The sequence below is a fragment of the Symsagittifera roscoffensis genome, chromosome 5, assembly GCF_963678635.1.
Source record: "Symsagittifera roscoffensis chromosome 5, txSymRosc1.1, whole genome shotgun sequence".
Classification (NCBI taxonomy): domain Eukaryota; kingdom Metazoa; phylum Xenacoelomorpha; order Acoela; family Convolutidae; genus Symsagittifera; species Symsagittifera roscoffensis.
Genome location: NC_087066.1, coordinates 30,600,353 through 30,613,750, shown reverse-complemented (window position 1 = coordinate 30,613,750; position 13,398 = coordinate 30,600,353). Strand labels below are relative to the sequence as shown.

General features: G+C 36.4%; 1 protein-coding gene across 4 annotated transcripts in view; it reads left to right on the top strand.

The window, feature by feature from the left end:
* Positions 1–13,398, top strand: part of LOC134846406 (twitchin-like) — a 94,317-nt gene that overhangs the window by 22,585 nt on the left and 58,334 nt on the right. For 3 of the 4 annotated variants that reach the window (XM_063863751.1, XM_063863750.1, XM_063863753.1), the window contains exons 12-22: positions 105–392; positions 905–943; positions 2,424–2,803; positions 3,736–3,812; positions 6,456–6,752; positions 8,409–8,590; positions 9,389–9,416; positions 9,570–9,590; positions 10,023–10,183; positions 10,831–11,107; positions 12,971–13,154. In XM_063863751.1, coding sequence (XP_063719821.1) covers positions 105–392; positions 905–943; positions 2,424–2,803; positions 3,736–3,812; positions 6,456–6,752; positions 8,409–8,590; positions 9,389–9,416; positions 9,570–9,590; positions 10,023–10,183; positions 10,831–11,107; positions 12,971–13,154 — 1,934 coding nt within the window. The remainder of the gene's footprint in view (positions 1–104; positions 393–904; positions 944–2,423; positions 2,804–3,735; positions 3,813–6,455; positions 6,753–8,408; positions 8,591–9,388; positions 9,417–9,569; positions 9,591–10,022; positions 10,184–10,830; positions 11,108–12,970; positions 13,155–13,398) is intronic. The other variant, XM_063863752.1, reaches the window with a different exon arrangement.

Here is a 13,398-nt window from a genome sequence, read left to right as displayed (position 1 = left end):
AATTTTCTGTTTGTTACATATCTTCGTTTGTTCGATTTGAAAATGAAGCATTGTGTTTCGCTTTCTTTTGATTTTTGATGGTGTTTACTTGTTTTTTTTTTCAGATGTGCCTGAGATGCCAGGCAAGCCTCAAGCAGGAGCCATCACACACGCCAACCTCAAACTGACCTGGGCAGCCCCTAGGAAAGACGGAGGCAGTCCTATCACCAAGTACCTGGTCCAAAAGAAGGGTGCTAAGGACGCCACATGGGTGACTGTGAACTCGGCTGTTCCCACTGTGTCTTATGTTGTGGAGGATTTGGAACCGGAGTCTAATTACTCGTTTAGAGTGTTTGCTGAGAATGACGTGGGACAGGGGCCTGCTAGTCAGGAAGTGGCAGCTAAGACAAATGGTACCAAATATTGTGCATTTTTTTCGGTTTTGCATTTTTCTGCTGTTTCAGGATAGTTGGCTAGTTTTGTATGCAACTGATTTTGCTTCTAGTTAACAACCTCCTTTTTTAAGAAAGGGAGAGGTTCTTAGGTAGATAGTTTAGCAAAGTACGTAAATTTTTGACCAATCAAAATGCATGAAATTTAAAACCTCACTATATAGAAAACTCCAAGTTGCAACAGCTGTTGTATTGCTACACTTAACAAAATAAATGAACTTTCAAAAATTCAATACTGCGTTGTTTGGGCCACTGTAAACGGTTCTTTTTTGGAGAGTCGGAGATTCTTTATTAGATAACTAGAGAGGTGGGGATTGTTGAGTAGACTTTTTATCAGTTCAATGAATTTTTTAAAAGTTCTACCTTTTTCTTTGAAATTAATGTGAACATTTTATCAAATATGTTTTCTTGAAATTGAAATTTGAAATGGAAGACACATTTAGAGAAATTCTCTTATCAAAATTTTGTTTCAGTTGCCCCCAAGGTTGCGCCAAAGTCTACTGTTGGAGACGGTTAGTTGAATTCTTTGAATATCATCTTTTTACCCCTGCGATTAGCCAGGGTGTTGCAACCGGGTACAAGACTTTTTTCCCGTAAAGAACCGTGTTCACAAAATTTCGCACATGAAATTGTTGCTATTTTCACCCCCCCCATTTTTCAGTTTTGAAAAATTAATTTTATGTTGTCATAATGTAATGAAATTTTGCATAGTGAACAAACTTACTATTGTGAAGACATTTGTACGCGTTCAGTCATAATAACACGAAAGATCATTGAAAAAATGGAAAATTTGAAGTGTGGAGAAGAGAAGTGGAAAAAGATCCGAAATTGTTACACGTGTTTCTACTTGCTTTATGTTTCATTCAAAATCAAGTAATTAACCAGCGTATCTGGTGTAGAGGTAACAACCCTGCGTGAGATGGCAAAAGTTTATGTTCCGGATCTGTCGGCCGGAGCTTTTTTTTTGCAAACCTGATTTTTTTTGTTTTTCCTACTATCGTTCGTCTGTTTATTTTTGTCGTCTTAGTTCCCCTAGCGCGGAATCTTTTTGAAAGTTTTTCTTCTAAATTGCTGCATGCTGCTGCTGCTTCTAAAGCTCCATTGGCTCTTTTCCAGTCCCCCCTTTCAAATTCAATTTTGAAAAGCTTATTTAACGTTGTCATAATGCAATGAAATTTGGCGTGGTGAACAGAATGACAACTGTGAACAGATTTGTTCTTCATACTTTACAACGTAACATCACGCATTCAGCCGTAATACCACGTAAAACAAACATAAAACTCGATATTTTGAAAGGGGGAACTGGAAAAGAGCCGCTCCATTGGTGGGGGTAATTGAGTTACAAGATTTTTGCGGATTTTTATTTTGTTTAAAAACAATTTGTAAAAAATTCTACAACAGATTTTGGTTGAATTTTTTTGAATTTTTTGCTTCGTCAAATAATATGCACGGATTTATTACACATGTGATTATTAAACTCGCAATTAGCAAGCTTTATCAATTCGGAGCCTAGAACTTTTTTGTGAATGTTTTCTAGAAAATCACAATCATTTTCCCATATAATCTGCTCCATCGTCAGCCAACGGCTGAAAAGTTTTTCGGTTTAAACCTGATAGGTCCAATGTGTGTTTTTTAAAGGGGGTAATGTGATATATTTTTTAAAATTTTCAAGTTTTTTACGAGACAGTTTTTTTGGCTGGAGGTGTGTCTGCTCAAAAGTTGTCGGCTTTATTACCGCTTCGTACGTTTTCTTCCTACGTTGAGCTTTATTCAAGACAACTATATGAAAACATAAAACTTTTGATAGATCTAGTTTTTTTCGACATTTTGAATTTTTTTTTCCAATTTTGGCGTTCGTCTCAATGTTTGCCTGCTATTTTGTCATGCTTTTTGTTGTATCGCAAAAGGTGCGAAGCTCTGCTTCGCCTCTGTGTAAATTATTTGCAGATCCAGAAGCTGAAATTATTTCTATTGTGTTTTTTTTTCTCGTAGCACCGGTTATTGTGGAACCCTTTAAAAATGCGCAAGGCGTTGAACATGGTACTGCTAAGTTCGAAGCAATAGTCAAGGGATCGCCCACTCCTAAAGTCCACATCCTTCTGGACGGAGTCCCATTCGAGCCAGAATGGCGAATCAAATTCGAAGAGAAAGTGGAACACGACGGATCTGTCAGATTAACCTTCAACAAACTCATCATGGACGACGAAGGAGAGTATACTCTTGTTGCGTCGAATCCGGCCGGAAAGGACAAGTGCAAGGCGTTCCTGACTGTCACTGAAGGGGCGGATAAGCACCAGTCTGGTCAGAAGGCTGTCAAAGTTGCTGTAGGAGCTGGAATCCCGCCAACGATCACAGAGAAACTTCAAGATGACGTAAGACTGGAAATGGTTAAATTATATCGAGCAAGACACTAAATCATAGCTTTGCTTTGCGTCATAACAAACTTAGATTTAAATTTTTTGTTAGTAAACCTTAATTTGATCCGTGGTTCAACATCGTTTAAACTTCTATATAGCGGTGAAAATATTTTGAAACTGGGTTCAACTGAAATTGCTTAAAATCCTTAACTGCAATTAGTGTTAATTGTTCAATGTTGCTTCTCAGCTTTTTGCTTCATGCTTATTAATTGTTAATGTGTTTGCGCAAATAAACTTCAGGTGGTAAGAAAATATCGGTTTGTATTGGCTTGTGAAGTAGAGTTGCACTTACTTGTCGCTCATGTCCAAGACGAAATAGTTTTGTTGTGTGCCTGTTTCACTGCATTGTTAATAACATAGATCATTACGCATTTCATGAATTTTGAAAAATATTTCCAAAAATTGCAAAAATATTTTTAAAATCTAAAGTGATGAATTATTTGTTTCCGCGGATGCTTTCAAGTGTTGTTTTTTATTGCACTGGAGAGTCCATTCCAAAATTTGTCCACTATTGTTTAAAATTATCACATTTCTATCCTGTACAAAAAAACTTGTTTTCTATCTAAATATCGGCTGCGTTGTTGAATGAAACTGCATAACTGACTAACATATTTTGCACGTCTCTTTTTTGTAGTTTCTAAATTTCCATAAATTTCACGGAGTTTTAAATTTAAATGAATGAAATTTTTCCATCGATGTATGGCTGGAACCGAATTGCATCATGATGCACGCAGGTTCTGGATATTTGTCCTTTTTCATCCAAGCACTTTGCTCTACTTGGTTCCCCCTATATAACATCACTGACACGGTGCAGTTGTATATCAGTACATTTACTGAAGTGCTGTCCTATTACTGTCAATCGTAATGAAACTGGAGATTTGTTTTAGAAAGCGGACTATGGCTTCCCCACCACGCTCACCGCTAGAATTATCGGGATGCCAGATCCAGTGATCTCTTGGTTCAAGTGAGTACATTATGAAAATTTATTCTGACAACACGAAAGCTTGTGCGTATATGAACAACTGGTGTGTTATTTCAATACACTAGTCGAAGTTTAGTGAGCGTTAGTGTTATACTATGACTATTCTTTTTTCCCTAACCTAAGTCGCAAATGTTGGTGCCACTTTTGGGGCACCTATACGGTTTATTGATGGTTAACACAGTTGATGCAATTTAAATTCATCAAATGAACCGAAAAAAGCTACTTGTTTCAAACAACATAACAATCATAAAAACTCGATTTCAGAAATTATTTAACTCAATATATCTCGCTATTAATAATGTGGCTTTATGCTTTCCAATTTATTACATGCATAATTAGTATGGATGCCTTCAGTATGTTATATTTCAAACTATTACTTGCAAAATTGGTCAATTTGTGTTTGGTGCCACTTTTGCTGCATCGCCATGACAATTTGTTAGCATATCGAGGGTTAGTGTAAGCAAATTGTCGGGGGCACGTGGCGCAGATGCGAGGGAGGTGGTCTCTATATCTGCTGTTCGTAGAATCGAACCCGCCAAGAAGTTTTAGTTGAAAGGCTTGTATTTACCTTTTCTTGTTTTCAAAAAAAGGTATCTTTGGAAATTCAAAAAAAGGTATCAGCCCACTCCCTTTTGTGTCTGCATAATCAGCGTCTATCTTTTTGCCTTATTCTACTTTTACATCCTTGAAAAAATCTTGGGGAATATTGACCCTTATTTAGTTTTTTTTGTTTTCTCAAAAAATACCGTTTTAAAGTGTGTAGCCTCTACCCTCCCGTGCTTGACATTTTGGGCTCAATCCAAAACAAAGGCCGCGGAAGGTTCTCTGCATACCAGACTACGGCCAATTTTTTTTGACACGGAGAAGTCAAATTATGACTTTTTGGCCGTTTTTTTTGAAACTTCTACTTTTCTCGTGAAGTACTCTCCCAAATCTGTTTTTAGTTTCAATCGAAATTGCAAGTTCCTTGTTCAAAAAAAGCTAGGATTTTGAGAAACATCAAATTTACTTTTTGATTTGTTGGCCGTTTTTTGGACTTTCCTTTATCGAAACAACAGGTTGTTGAATTTACTTTTAAAAGAGGCTAAACCCATGATTACTTCCAAACAATTTCTTATAGTTTTTTGGAGATTTTTTGGCTTTACTCGGAAACAATTTTTCGCTAAACCCATGATTACTTCCAAACAATTTTTTACAGTTTTTTGGAGCTTTTTTGGCTTCACTCGAAAACTACCGTGCGAAATCGCAGGTCAAGTGTTCAATGGAGAAACCCAGTTTGAATTTTTGTTTTTTGCTATTTTAAGCAATATATGGATTTTGGAAAATCAAGTTGAAACTTTTGATCGTTTCTTACAGAATTTTCTGAAGTTCTTAAAAACTTCCCAATCAAATCTGAGATAAAAATTCAATGGAAAGAACCGGTTGCGATAATTTTTCCTGCAGAAGCCACGAGTCCTTAAGTTTTTGTTAATGAAATGTTATGTACTTGGGATTTTTCAAGTTTCTCAAAAATTTTTATATATTTTAGTAGAAAAACAACAAGAGTTTGAGCAAAGTCCAATTTTTAAAATAACACATTTCGTCTCGCATCAGTATAACAAGATCAAAAAACTTGAAACTCGTACTTCTAGCGGGGCCTTTTGTTGTATATTATCGAGCAAATTTTATCACCTAATTTCTTCAACTTTTTTTAATAGTTTTTTAAATATTTGTTGAATCGCAAGTGGCTCGAAGCTCCGCTTTGCCTCTGTGCTCAAATTAATAGGCAAAGGCGAGTCTGGGGCTTGAATTGCAAAACATTGTAATTTCTATGAAATTGTTTTTTTTTTTAGTTTTCTGATACTTTTTCGATAATTGCCAAACAAAGGTTAAAGATCATAGGCAGGCAACTCCACAATATTTTAACCAATTTTTGGATGCGTGCATCACTGATATTACATGATTTTAGCCAAAATCACGAAAAGATTTAAGTTTTGTATATTTCAACAGTTTCGTTTTTATGTAGTATACTTAACTTACTCAATATGAAAATATATATCTTCTAAGTTTGTTAGGATTTTTCAAGCGCATTCCGAAGCTAGGGTTTTGTTAGCTTCAAAATTTTGAGAAAATTTTTTCAAAATAAATAAATTTTTGCTGGTTTTTCTTGCTTATATACAATATATCTACCAAAATTACCTGCTTCATGTAGGTGCAATTACCTACTCAAAATTGGCAGTTTTACATACATAGAATTTACACTCTAAAAATTTACATACATTGTTTAAAGCGTATTAAAGCAAATCATATTGCAATGCAAGAGTCTGAGTTTCAGATGATTAACCTATTTTCTATGAACAGTGTCCTCGAATTCCTAGACTGTCTTCCGCTACCCTTTTGTAATTTTCGAGGCAACGTTTTTAAAATTATTCTTAAATTTGTATATCGATTGTGTATGCGGCAAATAATCTGTTTTTTGGTAGTCGGGAATCAAACTGTTTTTACTCACTCATACCGCACGATGGAAATGCAAACTGGTCTTTTTGGTGTGCTTCCAAGATGAGATATCTCGATGAGACTTTTTTTGTAAAATATAAAGCAATTGTTCATTTAGTGAAAACGAATTTAATAATTTCATTGTTTTAGGGACGACTTTGAAGTGCCCATCAGCAAGTATTACAAAACAAACAAGGAAGTCGATCTCTACTCGCTCGACATATTGGAAGCATTCCCTCCCGATGAGGGTGTGTACAAGGTGACAGCTGTCAATCAAGAGGGCAAGGCCGAGTGCACCTGTAAATTGACTGTGTCTCCGAGTAAAGATACTCCGGATAAAGACAGACCCTCTTTCATCAAGAAACCGTACAACGCCTATTACCATGAGGGAGCATCGTTCAAAATTGACGCTACGGTTCAGGGAGCTAAACCTATTACTGTCACATGGTGAGAATTCAAATGTAACTTTTTTTATAAATTCATCAACTGTCAACTGTAATCACTGACTATTCTATTGCTCCTTGACGCTTGTTGGAATTATCATAAGCAGTGACCATTGTGAAACATGAAGCTTTTTACACTTGCGAGTTCAGTTCATTTTCTTTGATAAAATGAAGACAAACAAGTTTGAGATGAAAGACTCAATCGAAAGAATCGGTTGCAAGAATTTTTCCTGCAGTAACGACGAATACCTTTTTATACAAGAAAATGCCGCATAAACAAAACAGTCCAACACAAAATATTCCAGAAAATCATGTAATGAAGGAAAAAAAACAGTCCAATACAAAACTGTCCTGTTTAAGTTCGCAGGTGGGCGATAACCGGCTCTAAATTTTGTATTAAATCCTACCCTCTGTTGGCAAGCTTGCAACACGTTGGCGCGACTGCGGCGTTCACTATTTTGTTCTTTATATTTGTTGAACAAAGGATAATTCTTGGCCTATCAGCTTGCTAAAACAATTAATACTTGGAACTGTTTTTCGGACTGTTTTGTATCAGACTGTTTTGTATGGGGCTGTTTTGTACTGACACGAAGAAAATTGTTTTGTGTTTGGGAAGTTTCCAATGTCTCAAAAATTTTCAAACACAACAATTTTCTTCGTGTCTGTACAAAACAGCCCCATACAAAACAGTCCGATAAAAAACAGTCCGAAAAACAGTCGCAAGAAATAATTGTTGTAACAAGCCGATAGGCCAAGAATTGTCCTTTGTTCAACAAACATAATGAACAAAATAGTGACCGCAGCAGTCGCGCCAACGTGTTGCGAGCTTGCCAAAAGAGGGTAGGATTTAATACAAAATTTAGAGCCGGTTATCCGTAGCGCGCCCACCGGCGACCTTAAACCGGACTGTTTTGTGTTTGACTGTTTTTTCCTTCATTACAAGGTTTTCTGAACTATTTTGTGTAGGTCTGTTTTGTATATGCAAAATTTTCTCACCTCCCAATCTTTTCACTTAATTCAAAAGAGAAACAACTATGAATTTCGGCCTATGAATTTCGGTTCAATATCAATAGCTGGATCGCTTTTTGTTTTACTTCGCACATTATTTTTAATTCATTTTGAAAGCCAAATTTTTTGGAAGAAGTGTAAAAATTAAGTCTTAGAATAGCATTTCATATGGCAGAGTAATGTCTAAACAAAAAATATCTAAGTAAGAGAATAATTGATTGAAAATGAAATGACTATGTTATGCATAGTAGTTCTGATTTTTAATACATGCACTATACTCAAAATTACCACCTATTGTAACATATCACCCCAAAAATATCAAACAGTTACCTGCAGCTTTAGCTAGCCCCCTAGATATTTTTATCGAGACACGCGAAAATTTTGGTTCATCTAGTTTTTTTCATTATATTTTTTTTCGACTTTTTTGTTTTTTGTACTTATGTGAAGTATAGCAACTAAAGAGAAGCTGCGCGAGATTGTTCTAGAAAATGATCGTACGAATAAAATAGCTAATGAAGTCTACACATGCAAATCACGTCACCTGAATTCATTCGCTGCGTTTTGTCCCTCTTTTTTGAATGTAATTACAATATATTTAATAGGGCTTTCCAATTCAGAATTCTGAAATCTTGATTTAAATTATTTTAACTAGGTCCAAAGATGGTGTCCTTATTGACCCCAAAGACAAGAAGTACAGTTTTGTGTACGATGAGAGCGATGGTTTTGTGGAGCTAACTTGTCTCAAAGCGACTGCCGAGGATGCTGGGAGGTACAAGGTCATGGGCAGGAACTCAGTCGGAAAGATGACTGTGGAAGCACAAGCTATTGTTGGAGGTACAATTTCACGAAAACCAAAGGGAGAGGTGGTGAAATGGGGATATTCTAATCAGAAAAGGGCCAAATGCGCAAATATTACCAACCAATCAACGCCCTTTTAGCTACCCAAAGCTCATTCATATCCGCGTTTTTTTTCTATATATTTTTTAATTTGCAAGAGCAAGAATACTTTTGGAGCGAACTAGGTTTTTTCATAAAAATAACTTTTACAAAACTATAAATCATTGACCTGGCTTCATTATGAATCTCAATATTTTCCTAGCCCCTTCCCACTTGGGTTCCAAATGGTTTCGAAGCTCCGCATCGACTCTGTGTTGAAGTATGAATTCTGATTGGCTAACATAAATTTCGGGCATTCAGTCCTGGCGTTTTATGGAAGTTTTTTCTCTGATATAATTTATTGAGAATTTGTGAAACCATTACTGCTGCTCACAGCTATCATTTTGCCGCTTTGTTTTTTTCATGTTTTAATTTATATGATAACAGCATTTGAGAAGTCGAAGGAGTTTAATTGATACAACTACTACTGTCTCGAGATTTTTACTGGAGAAAAAACAAGATGAAAATCGAGTCGCGATTTTTTCCTTCCTTTATCCCTTTTTCCGGAACAGATAAATCTAATTTCTTGAAATTTAGGACGCTCCATTGTTAATTTGATTTTTTGACGAACATCTTGGGTTTCGGCATATTTGCCGAACATCTTGGGTTTCGGCATATTTGCAAGGTTAAAGCAGACTTTTCAAAAATAAATCAAGCTGAAATCTTTGTATTAATATTTGCCAATTTTTGTTTCAGACAAACCAACTCCAGCTGAGAGAATGAGGTAAAAAAAAATTCACTTCTCAACACATCTCATAAAAGAACAACCATTTAGCGCTTAATTAACAATTCGCTTTGGTAGAAGCAAAACAATTAATAAAACTCTGCGTTTCATTTTCCGTTCAATAATTTTTTTTTAACTGTGTTTATTTTGCAGCTTGATGGAAGCGCCTCGCAGGTTAAAAGTGTTCACTTTTTGTTTATGATTGGTCATCAACAGTTTTTACTGGTGGATAATAATTAAACCCTATCACGTTTCTAGTAGCTCTTACCCTATCTTTATCCCACAAGAAACCCACAAGACTTTAAAATCACAAGGGAAATTTCTCAATTTTCTGACGAGTCAGTGTTTTGTCTTAATATTAATTTCGTCCAATTGGGAGCCGACTTTTTTGATCATCATCATTTTGTCAACCTGGTAGTTTTAGAAAAATTTGCCGTTTTTTGTAGTTGTTTAAAGAGTCCAGTGATTCAAGTTGTGCATAATATGTTTTCTGCATGTTTTAACGTGGTTTCTTACACGTTAAGAAACCCATCAAACTAAACACTGAAATCTCATTTCCGATCAGACCTGTAGTAAATTATTGCTTATTTATAATGATGTTTCCAGCGCTGCTCCGGCGGTGTCAATAATGGTCGAGGGAGAGGAGGAGCCAAAAGTGCCTGGAGAGTCCTCGCACCAGAGACACAAGAATCCCAGACTGGAGAACCCGGAGACAGAGGCGGCGCCAGTGTTCGTCAAGGCACCAGAAGCTACTGTTGCAGAAGAAGGTCAGCTAGATCAATGTTTTGAGAAATTCAAGAGTATTCTGAGACAAAATTTTCTAATATTTATGGAATTCAGCATGGACTCAATTAGAGAACTCAAAAGAGAAAACAAAATTGGGTGTAAATGAAAGGTCTGAAGTGAGAATATATAAAACAGTTTACTTTGTGTAATGTCTCGTATCAATTTTACAGAAAACACATAAAAATCATTTTTTTAAATTATTACTTGGAAAATGAGCTCCAGCTACAACGCCACGATTTTTCAAAATACCAGGCATTCCTAAAATCATTTTTAAAAAATTTTCCTCTCAAATTCTGGTGATACGTATTAGACTGATTCATTGCCTGGTCTAAAATTATCTCAAAGGGGGATTTTTTCATCAAAAGCGGGGTTGGAAAGGTAAAAAATTCACAGACTGTTTTGGCTGAAAATGCGTTTTGTTTACGAGCGCTCCCCTCAAATTTAGTATGCATGAATGGCGCTCCAGGTCCCTTTGGAAAAATTTAATGTTGGCTGACCAAAATGGATGTCGTAAAATTAAATTGTACCAAAGCGGTATTCTTTGTGTTTAATGGGTCTCCTATGTCCCTCTTGATTAAATAAAATTGCCATCTGGCATTCACATCACGGAGTAACGCATTTTTTTCAGAGAAGCCGTTGATTGTCGAAGTCGTCATCACCGGAAACCCAGAACCCAAAGTCACGTGGATGAGAGGCATAACTGCCCTGAAAGAGACCTCCGACAACGAGTTCAGTTTTGACCAGGCCACCAAAACTTACAGATTAATTGTTTACACAGCTGAGAAGAAAGACGCTGGAAAGTACAAATGTAAGGCTGAGAACTCAGTCGGAAAAGAGACGAAGGCCTTCGAAGTGAAGGTCGAGGAAGCTTCGAAAGAGCTGCAGGTCAATACTAAACTCAAAAGGTCAGTTGATGTTTTACAGATTAGTTAAGTTTATCTTAGTAAAAATCATCTTTTCTCTCTTTGTTTGTATTATTTGTGTGATATCAATTTATGGCGAAGCTCTCTCTTCCTTATTTTCCAAGACATTTTTTTCGGAGACACTAAAATTTTTGAGTTCTTACAAAATGAGCTCATTATGTTGACTGATTTGAATGTCAGGTTCCTTTTTCAGTTCACCTCCCGGGCGCAGTAGGTCTCCCGGCCCCAGCGATAGTCGTAACTCCGATATGTTCGTTCTTTATGTCTGTGACTTAACTAAACATTCATTTTATGTTCAATTTTTGTTTATTAAGTGTTTTGGAAAGTTAAATACAGTCCTCATGTGACAAAAAAAAATGCGAATCCGGAAGTTTTGTGCTTCCAGAATGTTTTTTTTTCGTAATATAATGGTTAATGCTTGCAGTCGCCATAAATTAATATCACCAGCTGATCCAGATAGTTCTCGCTGTACTGGCATCTGGTTTTGTTCTAAAAGTATTGATAGTCATTACATTGGCAAGGAAAAAGCAGTCAACTAATTATAACTATGGGACATTACAAGAGTTATTTTTCCGTCAAGTGATCTAGAGAAAAAATGGTCCGATACAGGGGGCGGATCTAGGATTTTCTCGAGGGGGGGGGGGGGCGGTTTTTCAAAAAAAAAAATCTGAGCTCTCCTAAATCACTTGAAAGACATCATTTTGACCAAATTTTCTGCGCCGCAAGCAAACATTTGAAAAAACAGGCCAAAAAGGCGTTTTTAGGCTTTTTTTGGAAAATTTTGACCAAAAAAAATTCCGTTTTTTTTTTGGCGCGCTCCCCCCCCCCCCCCCCCCGCACTAAAAATTAGTATATATTGACGCCGAAGGCGCCTTTAGAAGAATTTTAGGGTCTGTGACCAAAAATGGATATCTCAAATAGTACAAAGGGGTGACCCTTTGGGTCGGCAGGGGGTCGAACTCCTGAGGGGGGGGGGGGGGACATAAATCCGCTGTTGATCTGATACGACATAGACTATTTGTCATTTTCTGACTTAAAACTTTTTGTTAAAAATGTTGAGGTTCATAGACATCGTTACACAAGCATAGCTTGTGTTATAGTATGAACTCTCTTTTTTTCCAACTCAAGTCGCAAATATTGTTGCGATACAATTGTTGCGACAAAATGTGTTCATTTTGGAAGTGTTCATTTTGATCCAGCTATTAAGTACAGCCAATGCTAAGGATAATAACACAGACTATTATATTGCAAATAGCACTTTAGCTTTAAGGTGTCATGGATCTGTAGCGTAGAGGTAGGGAAGGATACCAGTAAAAAAATAAGAGGGTTTGAACCTGGGCAGGGCCGGATGTTTTTAATGAATTTTTTTCGTATATTAGTTAAAATGCGTCCGCTCTGTAAATTTCGGCATGGTTGATAAATTTCTCTTTTTTTTCAAATTGACTGGTACTGCTGATGCGTCATAATTGGCTGCGTCACTTAGCAATTATGCAGACTCATAATTGGTGTACGTCACTTCAGAAAATTTGTAGATTCAAAGTTTTAATCATTCAGTTTTTCCCAGTAGCGTTATCGGTCTTATTTTTGCTTGTGTATGCGAAGTGCAACTTCGCCTCTGTGTCAATATTTAGTTTCATCCCCCTTTTTGAGACTCGAGAAAAGATTGCTTATATGGGTTCGAATCCCTACGGATTCTCCTAGAAGTTTCTTCGATCATTATATGGTCTGAAGATTTCTTCAATTCGCCGTACTTTGACTTTAGATTCTTACTAAAATTGCAAATAAAACTTGTAAATAAAACACTAAAGATGAGTGCATTATTATCTTGACCCATTATTTTTTCAGACGGAAATCTTCCGCTGCTCCTCAGGAGAAACTGTCGCTTGAACAGCTAGTGGAGGTGATGAAGAACATGTCTAGGTCTGAGATGGAGGCGTTTGCCTTCAAACACGGGGTCACTGACCTCAGAGCCATCCTGCAACTCATCAACCAGAAGAAGAAAGAAGACGCGAAAGGCTCGGCCGATGAGGTAAAGCAATTTGTCTTCGCTTCTGGGAAGTTTGCATTGCTTTTTTATATATACTGAAATGTAATAAAAGTTCTGTTGTATTGCGAAGTATCTGCATTAAAAATTTGGTCATTTTTATAATCCATTCAATAATATGATTGTATGGAATGAACTAAATTGGGAAACAGCTATCAACTTGTTTTACTTAAATCGAGTTTGATTTTGAACTGCAGTGTTAAATTTTTATTTCAAGGGTTTTATCTGC